General features: G+C 40.0%; 1 protein-coding gene across 2 annotated transcripts in view; it reads right to left on the reverse strand.

The window, feature by feature from the left end:
- unc5da (unc-5 netrin receptor Da) overlaps positions 1–18,893 on the reverse strand; it is a 331,458-nt gene that overhangs the window by 44,028 nt on the left and 268,537 nt on the right. The window contains exons 6-8 of one of the 2 annotated variants that reach the window (XM_022667151.2): positions 10,802–10,969; positions 8,973–9,137; positions 6,681–6,716 (exon numbers count right to left, since the gene is read on the reverse strand). In XM_022667151.2, coding sequence (XP_022522872.2) covers positions 6,681–6,716; positions 8,973–9,137; positions 10,802–10,969 — 369 coding nt within the window. The remainder of the gene's footprint in view (positions 1–6,680; positions 6,717–8,972; positions 9,138–10,801; positions 10,970–18,893) is intronic. The other variant, XM_022667152.2, reaches the window with a different exon arrangement.

Genomic DNA, 18,893 nt, shown 5'->3' on the forward strand with positions numbered 1-18,893 from the left:
AAAACACCACATAGATCACATGATAATTCATGGAATATTAGAGGATTTTAAAGTTTAAATGCCTTCCAGCTTTTAAATGCCTTACTTTCATGTTTTCTTGGCTTTTTTAGAATTGAGTGAATCAAAGAGCTGAACATTTTCCTATTTTTTCAAAGTTTTTCTGTGGGTTTTCAATGGGTTTAACTGCAATGAGTTTCCCATGGCTGTGTATACACAAGGTCAGAGTGTGATAATAAAACACATGGGCTTGTGAACAATTTTCTGAATCATTGATTCAAATTTGCACTTGATACGTGAACCGATTCACTTAAAGAGTCGATTCTACATTCAACTCATCGTGTAATTTCCCCAAAGCACCCAAAAACAGCACACAGATCACATGATAATTCATGAATAATCAGAGGATTTTAAAGTTTAAATGCCTTCCAGCTTTTAAATGCCTTACTTTCAAGAGTTGATTCTACACTCAACCCATCGTGTAGGTTCCTGCTGTCCCACAGAAAATCTCTGAAAAGTGCCCAAAACACCGCGTAGATCACATGAAAAATCACAAAATATCAGAGGATTTTAAAGTTTAAATGCCTTCCAGCTTTTAAATGCCTTATTATTATGTTTCCTTGGGTTTTTAGGGATTGAGTAAATCAAAGAGTGGAACATTTCTCATTTTCTGGTTAGAAGGGGTTCTACATTTCAATGCTGGAGGCTTTATTCCCTTCCTACATGAGGTTAGAGTGTAATAAATAATAAAACACATGGGCTTGTGAACTATTTTCTGAATCATTGATTTAAATTTGCACTTGATACGTGAACCGATTCACTTTAAGAGTCGATTCTACACTCAACCCAATTGCGTAAGTTTCTCAAAGCACCCAAAACACCATGTAGATCACAATAAATCATGACATATCAGAGGATTTTAACGTTTAAATGTTTTCCAGCTTTTAAAATGCCTTATTTTTATGTTTCCTTGGTTTTGTATGGATTGAGTAAATCAAAGAGTGGAACATTTCTCATTTTCTGGATAGAAGGGGCTCTACATCTCAATGCTGGAGGCTTTATTCCCTTCCTCCAACCCACTCCTATTTTAGGCATGATGCCAATATACTTATGTTTATCTGCTTCCTCCAGAGAGTCCTAATCTATTGACAATACTTCTCTACATGGACTAGACAAGCTGTGTGTGTGCATTTGCACATCTGTGTCAGCTGCAGTGGGTTCAACTTACGTAACATGATTCAGTAATTAGAAAGGTTGTTCATAGTGTACAGTATGTGTATAGTAGCCCTCGTCCATTAGCGCTGTTTTAGCTAATCAGGAGTGATCAGGTCTTTTTTTTTATTCTGTCATACGCAAATACACACACACACACACACACACACACACACACACACACACACACACACACACAGTGTAAAACTGTTTCCGAGTGCTGACTGTGGCGACGTGTGGAGACTGTAGCAGCTCGCGGCTATGGAGCGCACGCAGGAAATGAAAACAGTGCGCGAAAAAATGCAGCGAGCCGCAGAAGCCGCTAACGGTGCAGGTTAATTGGGAGCTCGGCAAAGTCTGGCAGGATAATGAATCTTCCATTTGTCTCTCTCTCTCACACACACACACACACACACACACACACAATCATACTCATACACACATCCACAAACATTCGCCTCCTCCATGCTGTCAGTCTCTCTCGCTGTTTATCCCACCTCGCCTCTCAGAGCGTTAGCAGATTGCGCTACAGCCGCTTGCGAGATTAATTTAACTCAACGGAATGTTTGTTCCAATTGCTGTCCTGTGATTGGCCGTGGCCAACCGTGACTATTAAAGCCGGGCTTTCGGTTTGGGCTGCGAACACAAGATAACACTAATTCGTTCATTTGTTAAGATTGTTCAGAAGTTTATTAGCACTAATGCTAATGCTAATGCTTGTAAACCTTTAAACACACATTTTGTGTCAAGTCTGAAGCTTATATAACATATTATTCCATGTTTAATCTGAACTTATAGTTAACTTTTAAGCAGAGGTGGAAAAAGTACTGAAAAATTGTAATTAAGTAAAAGTACCTTTACTTTACTAAACTTTTACTCAAGTTAAAGTAAAAGTACACATCTAAAAATCTACTCGAGTAAAAGTAAAAAAAGTACTCAATTTAAAATATACTTTGAGTAAAAGTTACATAGTTACTTTTATTTATTTGATGTAAAAAAAAGTAAAAACAAATCAATAATAAATAAATAATCATAAATAATTTGGACCTTATAGGCAGTGTTTGTTCAGACCACCCCATAAAACATTTTCAAGAACAAGTGGCATAGGTTTCTATGATATATTTTGTTCTTTAATGTTTTAAAGCTAAAAAGTTATGGTCATATATGTGACTATAAACTGTATTTTTAAAGTTTTACAGGTTATTATTATTTTTTAACTTGCCATTGCTATGCTTTAACTGCTATTTACATGGTTTTTGAACATCCAAGCAAATGTTCCTAGTAAAAACTTATTATTATTACTTAAAAATTATTATGAAAAACATGAAAACATACAAAAAAAGTGTTGGTCAGTGCATGTGCAGTGCCGTAAGGGGGCAAATTTTGATGGTAAAACATTTTTTACTCAGTAACGGGGAGTTTTTCAATGTAGCGAAGTAAATTACTTGTGGCAAAATGTACTTGAGTAAAAGTAAAATGACCTATTTTAAAATCTACTTTAAAAATTACAAATTACTCATTAACTCTACTCAATTACAGTAATGTGAGTAAATGCAATTAGTTACTTTCCACCTCTGCTTTTAAGACATTAGATTATTCACTAAATTCTAATAGTCCATAGTTTGTGGAAATCCCTTATAATATTCAGCTACTTAAAGAGGCACTAAACTGTAAAACATATTTTGGCAACACTCCCTATGACCCCTGTATTCATAATGCATTATAACTGCATTCATAATGCATTATATGACATGCACAGTACCTTATAATGACTGTAATAAGCCTGTATAATAGCTCATAAGTACTTACAGCAACATTCATAACACATTATAAACAACAAGTGGAAGGGTTTATAAAGAAAAGGGCTCATAATGTCTTATAATATCTGTTCATAAGAACATCGCACAATGTATTGTTGTAATGCACTGTAACACAGATATTGGTATATTTTGCTATAGTGCATTATAATTTGCAGCTATGATTTCTCAAATTAGGCTTTTATAAAAGTGTGTAACACATTATAAAGCCTTATATACAGTCATTACTGACTTTAAGTGAAGTGAGTTTTCATATGCTTTATATGCTTTATAAACGTGAAGTAAATTTTATTGTGCCTCACTATAATGTCTTATAGAGCATTATGAGTGCTCTTTATTGGCTTTAAGTGAAGTGTTTGTAAACAGGTAAATGTTATCATGCCTCACTGTAGGCATTAGAAAAGGCATTTAAAACAGACTTCACTTAAAGCCAGTAAAGAGCACTCATAATGCTCTATAAGACATTACAGTGAGGTATAATAAAATTTACTTCACGTTTAAAAAGCATATGAAAACTCACTTCACTTAAAGTCAGTAATGACTGTATATAAGGCTTTATAATGTGTTACACACTTTTACAACAGCTTAGTTGTTTAGAAATCATAGCAGCTATTATAATGCATTATACCAAAATATAACAAATCTGTGTTATAGTGCATTACAACAGTACATTGCACAATGTTCTTATGAACAGATATTATAAGGCATTATAAGCCCTTTCTTTATAAACCCTTACACTTGTAGTTTATAACGTGCTATGAATGTCGCTGTAAGCACTAATGAGTTATTATACAAGCTTATTACAGTTATTATAATGTATTATGTATGTCATATAATTGCATTACAAATTCATTCACAAGGCATTATGAATACAGGGTTCGTAGGAAGTGTTCCGGTCCATCTTAAATTTTTCTATACATCTTTCCTAACCCTTAAAAAAAAACACTTTGATTGGGGTCAGTTCTGCCTCTGCAGCACCCTCAAAGGTTTAAATGTTTAATAGGCAAGGATGACACTCACAGTCAATCAGTCAATCAGTAATACCACACCCCCTAGTAATATCCAACCATCTGCGTCTTACTGAAATCAGCTCCCTCTTCAGCCCCGCCCCTAAACCCATACATCACCCAGTGCTTCTTCCAAACTTCCTCTTTTTCCCCATTTTTTTTTTAGCATTTATACAGGATTTCAGCTCTTACTCATGAATATTAATGATGTCTCGCCTCTGATTGGGTGCAGTGGGTGGTCGCAGGCCAAGGCTAATTAATGGGTTGTTGTCAGGCCGGGGGCTTTTCCTGATTCACTCGTTTTTTTTCTGGCTAATGCATACAATGGGGGTATTGAAATATTTGTTGCATGCAGCATGAATATGCAGCCTCAGAGTGACCAATTGTACTTAAAAAAAGAGCAAAATCTAACTGATTTTTAGTGACATGACACCTGTAATGTTACACCCATTTCTGACACAGATATGCAAAGTTAGGGCACCGAAGTCTCACGCATTGGGTGTGAGACACATGCATTTTAAACAGTTCACATAGAGAAACACCACACCTTGCGTCTCTAACGCACTGAAGCAATTTTTAAAGCTGTTTTAAGCCTTACGAAGAACCTTCTCACAGGCTAGTCAATAAATTAAGAAATGTTGCTACCCAACAGCCAATGAAAAAACAGCATCGCTGTAGCCAGGAAAAACTTGCGTCATCACGCCAATAACTTTCCAAAGAAGACGAAGCGAAGACGAAGATATTTAATGAGTAGTCTACTGTACATTCAGTCATCTCATCATTTGATTTTGTATCTTCTGATGGAAATTAAAACTTAAATCATAAAAATAATAAGAGCTGAAGTTGGGAAATATTGTCACCAGATAATAATGTTATTTGTTAGTTTGACGAGTCTTGGCAGTATATTTTTAAATCTTAGATAATCTTAGCAACTATTTTTGACTTGAAAAAATGAAGTCTATGGGCCCTACTGTACACCCTGCATAAGGCACCCAACACAATGCTCATTGCTATCTTATAATATCAGGAGGAATGCTCGGAGGAAAGCGCAGCGACTCGGTTTCTATACATCAGCTCACAGACGCAGCCTTGAGCTGAGCGACATCACCCTTTGGAGTGATGTGGGGAAAGAACGCCTCTCCTGAGCATAGTGGCAGCGCTTAGCCTGCTTGACCACTCAAAGTCTATTCAGTCAACAGTCAGCCGTCCAATCTATAACAGAGTGCCGAGCACCCAGTGCACATCTAACATAACACCTCCACTTGTTATACACACACATGGACACATTGCACTGTGCAAACATGACTTTTAACTCCTTTAACAATAAACAGAATAAAGAATAAAATAACATAGCTGTTCCCTTAAATGAGCTGCTGACGTACCTTTATAGCGTGCACACGCAGATCTGTATTCTCTACCAAAAAGCACAAAGGGCAGCGCTGTTAAAATACAAACGTGCCAAAGTCAGAGCACACCTGGCTCTTAAAGGCAATGATGGCTGGCAATCTGACTGGTTTATTTCCCCTTACTAACAAAACACACCCATGATTAATTAAGAGATTTTGCACATGCCTTTTGCACAGTTTGAGCTGCAAAAGGCATGCTTTTTGTGCCCTCATGATACCAATGACACACCAACACGCCCTAAATCCAGCTGCGTGATGTGCAATTGACTGGTGAGCCACAGATCACTAAATTAGGGCCCTGAGTGTGATTTTTTTAGGTCTTTTTTTTACTCGGAATTTGCCAAGCTGAAAAATACACCCACCTCTGTGCACAGATACCCCTCACCAATGCCACTCTGCCCTTATCTATGACATAATTTTTATTTGAACTGACTTCAAAACTTGAGAGCTCTTGTAATTATGAACCAATTGATCAAGTGTTGGACAACAAGATAGGTATACATCACCACCCCCCCTCCAAGAATTGAGCTGTGTTCTCCGAAATGATTGTAATCCATAAAAAAATTATTGGGATAGTCTGAAATGAGTTGAGTATGAGGTGGAAGTTTGGAAGTTTGATGATCTTCCCATCCTGGCCGTATCAACCCTCATGTTGCTGAATGCAATCAAATCCTCACAGCAATGTTAAGAGTAGAAAAAGTAAGAAAAGTCTAGTAGAAAGCCTTCTATGGACAGGAAAGATGATGGAGTGAACATGGAATTAAATATTTTACCAATGAGCTCCATTGAATTTTCGAGACATTTCCTTTTCCTGTGAAGTTGCCATGTTTTCTTGCATGTATTCTATTGACTTTAAACAAAATCAGCTCTCAATCTGAAGCTTGTTTTCCCAGTTTTTTAACTCATATGTGGATGGCTTGGGAATGGCCACACCTGTATAGGTTGCGAGGTGATATCTTGTGAGTTAGTTGAACTCTGGCAAAGTAATATCGGAGTTCCAGCAAGGCTTGATTGCGGATGCCAGATGGGAATAGATGGGAGACTCACAGCCTCACTTGTGTACTGGGAATACTTCATAGAAGGCATTACCACTCACAGTGGACAGCACGGTGGGTGGTAATGATCGTGACCGGTGGTGTCTGGCTAGAATTGCACAGGCAACTCTAAATAGCTTCCATGGAACATGGTAAAAGTAATGGGACACGATACTAGACATTGATGAGACAGTACAGGCATCTCACCTGGAGGAACCTTCATATCATGCAGGAGCTTTTTATCTGCGGAGATAAAGACATGCACAAATAGACCACATATCACATTAAAAAAAGGAATGCAATGAGTCTGATGCAACATTAACTAATGGTTTATGATTTATTTGACCAAAGAGTATTCGTGGGAAAATCACTGGAAAGTCACCGTTTACAGACGAACTGATGGACTGCCGGGAAGGCATGCATTAATTTTCATTGCATTCTGGGATACTGTGATTGAATACTGTAATGAATGTTGTGACTAATGCAACTTTCACACTGACTCTTCATGTACAGCTGTGCAGGTAAGACTTGGACTGGCTTATGAAGCCACATAAGGCCACAGCAGAGTTGTAGTTTTCTGCCCCTTAAAGCCTTTCTAAATACCTCAAACTGCCTCAGAATCTTGTAACCCTTCCTGGCCCTCATTAACAGTTCCTTCTACCATGAGGACTCTATGTCCCTTTTTGGGCTTTGCTAAAGGCCACTAGCTATATTCTGGAACCCCTGGAACTCCTTTCTAATCCTTATTAACAAGCTTTCCCTGAAGACTAAAGGTCCTCATTAGCCACCAATAAAAGCTTCTACTGAGTCTCTGGGCCACTTTAAACAGTTTGGCACTTACCAATCAACACTTAGCACCCTCTCAACTCTCTTGCCATGATTGGTCCCTACAAGTGACCACTAGCTTCATTTGGACCACTAGATCTCTCTTGACTATTTGGCCATGTCTTGCCCTTATAAACTTGATTCTTGACACTTTGGACTTTATAGCGTCTTCTTTGTCCTTCTTGACTAATGGCTCATATCTGCATACGGAGCCAACGTTCCTCGAGAGTTCAATCAGGTACTACTAGCTACCTCTGCTAGCTTTTGTTGACCCATTCATCTTTTTTTCTAGTATCTATCAACAAATAATAACCTCACTAGCTTCTTCTGAAGCCTCTGACTCTCAGTATCCACCACCACTAGGTCTCTTTTAATACTTTGGTAATTTCTAGCCGTTAGTAAACATAACTAGGTTCCCCTAGACCCTCTAGATCTTGCAGACACTTCCTGGCCCTTACTAACAGTGGCTCCATAAGAGGTCTGCCTCTTATGTTCTATGTTATTCAGCTTTACTAAGGACCACTGACTGCCTATGGATTTTTTGATAGCTCTTATTGGCTTCTCAGTCTCTTTACTGATCTTTATTTAAACCCCTACTAGCTTCTTTCAAACCCTTCAGCATTTGTTAGCCACCGCTAGCTCCAACTAGGACTACCAGCCACTCAACTGGTTCTCATCACTAGCTCTCTTCTAAAACTCTGGCCATTTCTGGTCCGTTCTAAACAGCAGCTTTACTAAGGACCACTGATTTCCTTTGGACTCTTTGGCACTTACAAATCTCTGCTAGCTCTTGGTCACTCTGTCTTGTTTTTGGTCTTTATTAAAAATCTTGCTAGCTTTTTCTGGAGCCTCCGGCTTTTTCTAGCCACCACTAGTTCCGGATAGGCCCACCAGCTACTTTACAACAACTGGCACTTACCAACCACTACTAGAAACCTCTGAACTCTCTTCTCCTTCCTGGTCTATAACCAATGCCTTCTCTGGACCATCTGACTTTTAGTACCTACCACTATCTCTTTTTTAACAAGTAGTGCCATACCTAGCTTTAGTTTGAGTGCAGGTAGTTTTACACTTTTTCTGTGGACACTTTTGGGTCATTTACTGATAATATTTGGTTTGAAATATATCAGTAAATATATTTCAAACCAAATATTATATCATTATATCATATAAATATGGTTAAAGCACTAAAGGTAAATAATATTGGTTGGGGAAGGAGATCTCACTGGGATGTCATCGCTACTTTAAGAAAGCGTAAGCGTAAGAAAGCCCTTTCTAACCATATATGGATTATGTTGATGTGTGAAGGGATTCCTGAGTAATTAAGCTGAGAACACAAGGTGCGATTTTGGACGGAAAATCCATCCGTAGGGTACCAAGGGTTAATAACCCTACTAGCTTCTTCTTGAGACTAGTAGGGTCTAGAGGAAGCTAGTGGTGTTTAGTAAGGGCCAGAAATGGCCAGACCTTTAGAAGTCCAGAGAAGACAGGTAGTATTAGTAAGGACTAAGATGGTGTTAGTGGTGGTTTGTAAGTTATAGATGATGTGGAGTGGCTAGTAGGTCTATTTAGAGATACTGGTGGCTAACAATGGCAAGATAGTGATGAAGATAATGATGAAGGTAAAGGATGCACAAGATAATGAAGATGACAGTGATGATTACTTTGACTCACCCTGAGTACAGAGGTCTCCGGTGCAGTTTTCCGTGTCCAGCGCTGCCCCGTCACACAGTCTGCCCCCATGCTTGGGCTCAGGGTCGGTGCACTCTCTGCCGCGCTGCCTCTCACACTCCGAACTGCACACTGACCACTCAGTCCAGCCGGACCAGCCACCGTCCACTGTGCGCACACACACACACACACATACAAAGACACTTATCAGACAAAAGACTTAAAAAAAAAAAAAACACACACCACCCCTCCGATCAGCTCTCTAAACAATCCCATATCCCGCCTCCTCATCGGAACAGTCCTGTTCCCGTATCTGCTCCAAACTTTTCCGGAACTTTCAATTGTCCCGAAGCTCATAGACTGGCAGCTCATTTCCCGCTCTCTCCCTCGGGGTCCCGCTGATAAATCTGCCACTTTTTTCCTCCCCGACTTGTAGGAAAAAAAAACCCAAAGACAATTTACTTTTGTCTCCCCGAGTCAGCCCACCCCTCCTTCGCTATCCTCCTCACCCAGGACACCGCCCCAGCTTCCTCCACGACTAATCTAAATGCAAATGCAGGACATAGGCTGATGGTGTGCCGGACGGGGGGGTGTGGGGGGCTCTGTTGATTTTTTTTTTATTATTATGGGAGGATTGGCGAGATTCATGTACACCATATACTGTAGCATGCTCGACGTTTGTGGAGATCCCTTTTAATGAATGTGCTCCTTGAGCTTATGTTTTAAGTTGCACTAGCTGCTGATACAGATGTGCAAATGCACACGCCGCTTACCAGTTTATCCACCGTCCCTGTAGAGAAGCTGGCACCATGCCTTATGTCAGGCATGGGCTAACAAAAGAGGTAAACACGCCCCCAGCATTGAGCTGTAGAGCAGTGGAACTGTGTTCTCTGGAATGATGGTGCTCCATCAAAAACGTTTGGGATGAGATGAGAGTTGGGGAGTTGGGATGATAAGGTAGGGTGGTGATCATCCAACGCCATCATGTTACTAATGCTCTGGTCAATGCTCTGAATACACAAGCAAATGTTCACAGCAATGTTTCAAAATCTAGACAATCCTCCAATAAAAGGATAAACTCTTTAAGTGACGTTAATTTTGAAATAAACAATTCCATTGACTCCATTGACGAGTCAATATAGTGTGTATATATCTACCTCAGATCTACACTGGCACCAAATCTATCATAAACCTACCATAAAAATGCCCAAACTCCCCCTTTTTCTAATCCTTATTGGTTATTAATTGGCAAAAACCTCCTTAAACATGCATTTATTTCAAGCCACTTGGAAAACTCCATTTCTTCATGCCCATTTACACAAGCTTCTTCCATTTACACAAACTTCAGATGTTTCAAAATTCTGCTGTTTGTTTCCTCACCCATATCTGCTCACATCACCACATTCCACCCATCCTACAAATCTTCTAAACTGGCTCCCTTCATATTCGTAAAGTTTTAAGAGTTTAAAATCGATATTTTGTGGAATAACCCTGTTTTTTAGTCACAGTTTTCATGCATCTTGGCATCATGTTCTCCTCCACCAGTCTTGCACACTGCTTTTGGATAACTTTATTCCTGCACTCCTGGTGCAAAAATTCAAGCAGTTCAGCTTGGTTTGATGGCTTGTGATCATCCATCTTCCTCTTGATTACAGAGGTTTTCAATTTGGTTTTCAGTTAATTTATGGTTTGGTAAAATCAAAGAAACTCATCATTTTTTTTAAGAGGTCTGTAAGTGCATGCAACCTCAGTAACAGCCAATAAGAATGTCCATGTTAATGAACACACACATCCACACCCATAAACACAGATAATAAAAGACAGTAGTGTACCTGGGCAAGGGGAGGTGCATGTGCTCTTCTGGACAGACATGCCCTCACAGAAAGCCCCGCCGTTAAGTGGTGCTGGATTGGTGCAGGTGCGCGAGCGTCTCTGAATGCCCCGCCCACATCGCACACTACAGTCTGACCAGTCTGTCCACGATGACCACCCGCCATTAACTAGAGACAGAGAAAGAGAGGCAGAGACATAGAGAGAGAGAGAGAGAGAGAGAGAGAGAGATGTAGTCAGTGTATGTTCAGTAAAATCTAAATAAAACTAATACTACTGTTGCGATGTCATCAATACTGGCACTTACACACAGCAATAGAGAGAGTAGAGTAAAGGTGCTGTTTTAGAGAAACTTGTCTTTCATTGGACGGCGATAATATTTTAATATCAAGTCAAACATTATAAAAGAGAGGCACAGAGAGAAAGAGAGAAGAAGAAAGAGAAAAAGAGACAATTAAGAGTTACAGAGAGACAAAGAAAGAGAGAGAGAGAGAGAGAGAGAGAGAGAAAGAGAGAGATGATTTACATCCTAATGGTACAATAAAGACACAAAGCCGAGGCAGTAAAGCTCCACTAACGACTCCTGCTGCTCCTCAAGCCAGCGCTGACTAACTGATCAGCTAATTGGTCCACAGAGGACTGTGAGGCCACACTACCGGCTAACCGTGTGTGTTTCCTGACACTTCTGACACCACGCTTCCCCCCTCGGCGCACGCTTTTACACGCTCACACTGACAGCCATTCTCACGTCTTAATGAAGAAAAAGGAGCAGTGTGATGAACCCTTATGAATTAATCCATGAAACACAAGTAGGAGCTGATCAGCTACAGCTTACCAGAGATAGCTTCCTGACAGCTCTGTCTGAATGAGGGGGGGGGGGGGGGGGGATCATGTCTTCAAAACTGCCTGATTGTCTGCTTAAATAAAAAAAACGCCAGGCAAAAATAACACCACCCCTTTGACATTCTTGACAAGTATTCTCACATAAGTACCACCACACCCTGAAAGGTGAAAAAATACATATAATTAAAGCGAGAAACGAGTGAATCTGTGAACACCGCTACTTCTTAATTCCAAAGAAAATCAAAGCTGAAAATAGGCCAATTCTAAAATGACAAACAAGCCTGGAAAAGGAAAAAAGTGTATCTCTCCAGCACACACAGTGAGAAGGATGGTAAGAGAAGTAAAAAGTTCCCTGAAGTTAGGTAGTAAGAGAATTTAATCAAACGGTCCCATCTCAGGGTTAAGAGGTCTCCCAAACAACCATCATGCTCTATCTACATGCCAACAGGCTGTTTGGGAGACATGCAGCACAGAGAAAGCCTTTTCTGAGTTATAATCATAAGTGTAAATGGGTGGAGTACTGGGATTTTAACTGAGACCGTGTGCTTTTGTTCAGATGAGACCAAGATAGAGCTTTTTGGCAACAAACTCTCTAAGTGGGACCGGCAAACACTAACGATGAGTACGTAGAAAAACCCCTAATGCCCACTGTTGAGTATGGGAGAGGATCTGTGATGGCTGTGATCTGTGTGGGTCTGTTTCACCTCCAAAGGACCTGGAAACCTTGTAAGGAAACATGGGATCATGAACTCTTTGAAATATCAGGACATTTTGAATCAGAATCTGGTGGTCTCTGCCCGAAAGCTGAAGATTTGGGTACGTTTGGGTTACTTTGAAAAAGTAATTAGTTAGTAGTTACTTCTCCAAAAAAGTAACTGAGTTACTAACTGAGTTACTCCACTATAAAAGTAACTAGTTACCAGTAAAAGTAACTATTGCATTACTTTTGTGTTACTCACCCACTTTGTCTGTATGCGCGAACTTAAAAAAAAAAAAAAAAAGTTAATTGACAGGCTAAAGTAACGTGCAGTAACGGGGTGTCGGAAATGGTAACGGCATTATAGTGACAGTCAGAGTAATTAGTTACATTATTCATTACTGAAAAAAGTAACGGCGTTAGTAATGCTGTTTATTTCAATGCTGTTATTCCCATCACTGGTCGGCACTGGGTCTTTCAGCAAGACAATGACCCTAAACATGCGGCCAAATCTACTCAAAAATGGTGTTTAAGTAGATTGTCTGTTTTAATGAAAAACGGAAGGCCAAAACAACACCTCCCCTTTGACATTCTTGTCAAGTATTCTCGCATAAGTACCATCACATCCTAAAAGGTGAAAAAATGGATATAATTACAGTGGCTTGCAAAAGTTTTGTCACCTTACAACTACAAGCTTAAATGTATTTTACTAAGAATTTAAGTGATAAACCAATACAAAGTAGCACATTACTGTCGACTTTGCTGTGGAAAATTTTAATCAAGTAAAAGTCTGAAAAGCATTTAGCCCCACTATATCAATACTTCGTAGAGCCACCTTTCGCTGCAATTACTACCAGCTTTGCGCATCTAGAGACTGAGATTCTGTCCGTTATTCTTTGCGAAATAGCTCAAGCTCAGCCAGGTTAGATGGAGAGCATCTGTAAACAGCAATGTTTATGTCTTGTCCCAGTATCTCAATGGAATTTAGGTCAGGACTTTGGCTGGGCCATTCTAACACATGAATATGCTTTGATCTAAACCATTCCACTGTAGCGCTGGCTGTATGTTTAGGGTCATTGTCATGCTGGAAGGTGAATCTCCTTCCCAGTCTCAAGTCTTTTGCAGCCTCCAACAGGTTTTCTTTCAGGATTGCCCTGTATTTATCTACATCCATCTTCCCATACACTCTGACCAGCTCCTCTGTCCCTGCTGAAGAAAAGTTTCCCACAGCATGATGCAGCCACCACCACGTTTCACAGTGGGGATGGTGTGTTCAGGGTAATGAGCAGTGTTACATTTCTGCCACACACAGCGCTTTGCACTTAGTCCAAAAAGTTCAACTACAAACTGCAAACAGCACTTCTAATGTCTTCCTTTCAACAATGTTTTTTCTTCTTGCCTCTCTTCCATTAAGGCCAGATTTGTCTTCACAACTCAGCTGTCCTGTGGACAAATTATCCCTCCTGAGTTGTGGATTTCTGCAGCTCCTCCAGAGTGACCATGGACCTCTTGGCTTCTTCTCTGACCAGTGTTTTTTTTTGCTCGATCTGTCAGTTTTGGTGGACCATGGCCATGTCTTGGTAGGTTGGTAGAAACAGGTGTAGAATCCTTTTTTTCATATTTTTGCATGATGGATTAAACAGTGCTCATTGGGATGCTCAAAGCTTCCCTCTCCACACCTTTATCTCTGATCTGTCTGGTGAGTTCCTTGGTCTTCAAGATGCTGTTTGTTCACTAGTGTTCTCTAACAAACCACCAAGGCCTTTACAGAACAGGTGTACTTATTTTTTTTTTTTTTTTTTTTTTTTTTGCCCGCCACCACCCCCCCTCTTCGGAGGACCAATTTTACTTTATTGTTTATTAAAAGTTTATACAAAGTTTTAGGTAGTGTGAGCATTGTGACAAGAAGACAAGAAAAAAAAAAAAAAAAAGAAAAAAATAAAGAAAAAAAAATGGAATCAAAAATAAAAACTAAATTAAGAAAAAAGTGGGGAGTAGTGGGGGAGAAAAAAAAAAAAAGGGGGGGAGGATGAGGAAGAGAGAAAAAAAATGTAGTAATAATAATAATAATAATAATAATAATAATAATAATAATAATAATAATAATTATTATTATTATTATTATTATTATTATTGAAGCAAACAAAACAATTTGTAAACCATAAGAGAAACAGGAGAGGGAAAGAGAGAGAAGAAAAAAAAAATCTAAATATTTACAGAAAAGAAAGAATAGAGAAATAGGTAATGAAGATATATACACATACATATATATATATTTTTCCCTTGTTTGATGTTATGTGGGATTAGATAGAGAGAAGAGAGAATAGTTAGAGAGAGAGAGAGAGAGAGATAGTAGAGAGATAGTATCTGCCCTGTGTGTGTGATTGTGTGTGTGAGAGGGTACAGGAACATTCGGGTATAGGTTTTAGATTTACGGGATGGTTATTGTTCAAAATGGCTGTGTTAGTGGTGTATGAGTGATCTGTGTGTGTTAGTGGTGTATGAGTGATCTGTGTGTGAGAGCTGATGAAGTCACTGATGTAAAAGGTTGTTTAGTGCTGTCCATGTGTTCATGTGTTCTTGAGTTCTGTTTTTAGTAGATGCTGATATTTGTTCCATTTCTATATGTTCTTTGAGTGAGTTTTCCCAGTGATTGATTGTGATGTTTCCTCTTGATTTCCAGTTTGTTAGGATGGTTTTTTTGGCGATGGTTAGCGCCACCAAAAGTGCCCTGGTTTCCTCCTGGTTTAGATTTGTGTTTGAAGTGTCTCCTAGCAGACAGAGTGATGGGGATGGGGGGGTGGGCTGTTTCAATAGTGGCGTTAGGTGGTTTACAATCAATTGCCAGAAGTGTTTGACAGGTGGACAGTACCATAGAGAGTGCATGTAATTGTCTGCGGTGTTTAATGAACAGTGTGTACAGATTTCAGAGTCTACTAATCCCATTTTATGTAGTTTTTGTCTCGTGTAGTGAACTCTGTGGATAATTTTATATTGTATAAGGTGGAGGTTAGTATTGTTAGTCATGTTGAATGTGTTTTTAAGAATGTTAGTCCAGAAATCAGCAGTGAGAGCCATTAGGAGATCTTCTTCCCATTTCTTTGTTGGTACAGAGATTGTTTGATCTAACTGAGATAAAAACCTGTAAATTTTAGATATGGTTTTGTTTGATGGGGATATATTGAGAAATTCTGAGATTGGTGGGGATAATTCTAGCGTTACTTTATTCTTAATTCTTGAGTTTAGTACTGATCTAAGTTGTAGGTATTCTAGAAATTGATTGCTCTCAATGCCGTATTTCTGTTTTAGGTGTGCCATTGTTGCCAGGTTATTGTTCATAAGGATGTGATCTAAGTGAACAGGTGTACTTATACTGAGAGTAACTTACACTTAGCTGGACTCTACTAACTAATGAAGCAACTTTCAAAGGCATTTGATTGCACTGAATGGTATTTAGGGGTTCAGAGTAAAGGGGGATGAATACTTTTGTACGTCACACATTTCAGATTTTTGGATTTTTAGGGGGTTTTAGAAAACCATGCATCACTTTTGTTCCACTTCACAGTTATGTGAAAATCCAGGTGATGAAAGTGTGAAAAAGTTAATGGGAAATGAGAAATCTTTAGCTTTCAATCAACCTTATGCATATTGTTACAACACTGACCTGTAACACACTGCATAAAGTTACACTACTGACCCCTAGCACATTCGACAAATGCTGAAACATCTTGTTCGAGCTGCCTGTCTGGAGAAAGCCTTGGATTGTTTGACCCAAAATAAAGAAAAAGGTCTTTGTCCAGACTTTTGACTGGTACCGTATTTTACCTTGATTGCCATATGGTGTCAATTTGTTCCAGCGAGCGGAAGAAAAAGAACAGAAACAGAAAAAAGGTACCTTCTCCGGGGCAGCTACGCTAACCTCTGAGTGCCACAGTAACTGCCGTTGACAAGTTTTGACAGCTGATGTCAAAGCCCTTCGCGAAGTTCAATCAAGCTCACAGCTCCACGCTTGCTTTAGCCGACATCTGTTCCGTACTCTTTCAGGAACGCAGCCTGAGTGTGCCTGTGCTTGTATTTAGCTCTTTGTGGAGACCAGGTCCCTCGACGTCCATGAAAACCTGAAGACTGGTGGTTGTGGGGACTCTCTGAAGCCTCAGAAGCGGCAGAACTGTGTGGGGACCCTCTGAAGCTGCAGTCGAAGCTGATTTGTTCCTTGCTGAGGTGAAGGTTAAGACGTTGGGTCGAAGGGAAGACAGCAGCACTTCCAGAACATGCTCATTTAGGAGCCCTTGCCTCATAAACACAGCAATACACACCGGAGTGTGAGCCAATGTGTGTGTGTGTGTGTGTGTGTTACTTAACTGCCACAATATTGTAGCAAAACACCCGGAAGGCTGTCACAATTAGCCTAATGGGGCTTGAAGTCTGTAAAGCACAGCCACGCAGGGGGGCACCACAATCGTTAGCTCATTAGAAACGCTGCCAAAACAACCAATCAAAAGCGTTCTGACAGTCCCCGAGTCCGAGAGCGGTTCCGGAGATGATGAAGCTGTGCTTTTCTCCATTACACCTTTCATGATAAACCATTAGCCGTTTGAAAAACGATGGAGCCGTGTCACGCCGCACGGCAGTGACGGTGATTTATAAGCAGCAGTTTTTTTTTTGCTCTGCTGTCTCTGACAGTTTCTGAAGGGCAGCACAGGTCAGCAGAGAGACGAGTGCCGGAAAGTAACATTTCAAGCGGCATTCCAAATAGACCCGTCTTGGCAAGGTCAAATCTCGGAGTGACACCGGAATGCTTAAGAAAATATAACGAGACAAACTCTGAGAAACAAACTGACAAGGTGACACCTAACCGGGAGAAGTTAGGAGGTGTGAGCGAAGTGAACCTGAAAACAGGAAAGGGAGGAATGTCTGGGTGCTGGACTTTGCTCCTTGTCCACTTGAGGCGTGTGCAGGACATGGACAAAACATGTAACGTGCAATAACGGGTCTTCATTTTTCACTTTCACTTTTTATATAATTTGGCTTTTTAAAATCTATTTCTAATTTGCTTCTATTTTCCATATCACCGGTAATGTCCCCAACACTGTACACCCTGTGCAAGGCATGTCATGATGCTCATTGCTATCTTAAACCCCGCCGCCAACAGCCTATTTTCACAATTTCCACCTGCGCTGTTTAAATAGCAGTAGCGATCATAAATATATTGATGCTGATGGGCGTGGTGGTCTTGAAATGAGGCGCATTAAGGTAAATTTCAGGCATATTGCTGTCTTAGCAACAGAAAAGAAAACACAGGTGCACCACTGACTAAAAACAACCTAGGCAGATGTCAACAGTGCGTACACCTTGCTTGTGTATGCAGTAGTCCACAAACCCAAAACGCATGCCATCTGGAAAGAGTTCAAACGTTTAACATCAACAATTAACAGAATATCAAATACAATAACATTATTCTACATGAAAAAGCATGTCATGTCAGTTTCCTCTGCTTAGAAGCATTAAACACATCCAGGTAGCTGCGCCCCAGAAATAGCAATTCGTCAGAGCAAAGTCAGAGCACACCTGACTTGGGAATGGGAAGTAACAAGCTGATTGGTTTATTTTATGTTACACCCAAGACAAACCCATGATTAAGCCTTTTGCATGTTTTGTGCCAGGCTGTTGTACTTTTCCTGTTGTTACAATAGCAAAGACACACTGACACACCTTAAATCAAGCTGTGCTGTGCGTGGTTGACAGCTCGCTTAGAGATGAATAAAATAGAATAGGCCCAAGTCATGACCTAGGTGACTGAACAACTTCGTAGACACTCATCATACACAATAACAGTGGTGTAGGCACTGCATGTTCTTGGAAATATGACCAGAGAACCACCTTGTCATATAGAATAGCATACATTAAGCTACTATGTCTTCTAGCAAACATGAACAAAGGACCACTGATGACACGATGCTTTTAAGTGGAGAACCAGTCATGACCTTGTTGACTAAAAATCTTTCCAGACTCTCACCATATACATGTATCACTAAGATGGCCATCAAATACAACAACACCCGCTGAGGACCTGTGTCTTCTAGGACTATGACCACATGGTCACTTTTGACAAGATGCATTTAAGCGGTGGACGAGTCATGACCTCCATAGATGGACATCATTTACAATAACACTCACTAAGCTGCTACATCTTCTATAGACTATGATTACAAGAGAACTGTTGACCACATACATTTAGGACTTTGACCACATGATCACTGGTGACCAGATAACCAGCTTTTTGAGTGGTGGACAAGTCATGACCTGGTTGATTGGAAATATTCTTAGATGGCCACCAAATACAACCAGTGTCTTCTAGGACTATGAGCACATGGTCACTTTTGACCAGATTCATTTAGGCAGTGGACCAATCATGACCTCCATAGATGGCTACAGGACCTCTCTTGACTACACATTTTGGATCATGACCTGGATAATTGACAATCTCTCAAACACTCATAAAATACAATAAGATTCACTAAGGTACTGCATCTTTTAGGACTTTGAAAAATGAT

Source organism: Astyanax mexicanus, chromosome 17 (genome assembly GCF_023375975.1).
Source record: "Astyanax mexicanus isolate ESR-SI-001 chromosome 17, AstMex3_surface, whole genome shotgun sequence".
NCBI lineage: Eukaryota > Metazoa > Chordata > Actinopteri > Characiformes > Acestrorhamphidae > Astyanax > Astyanax mexicanus.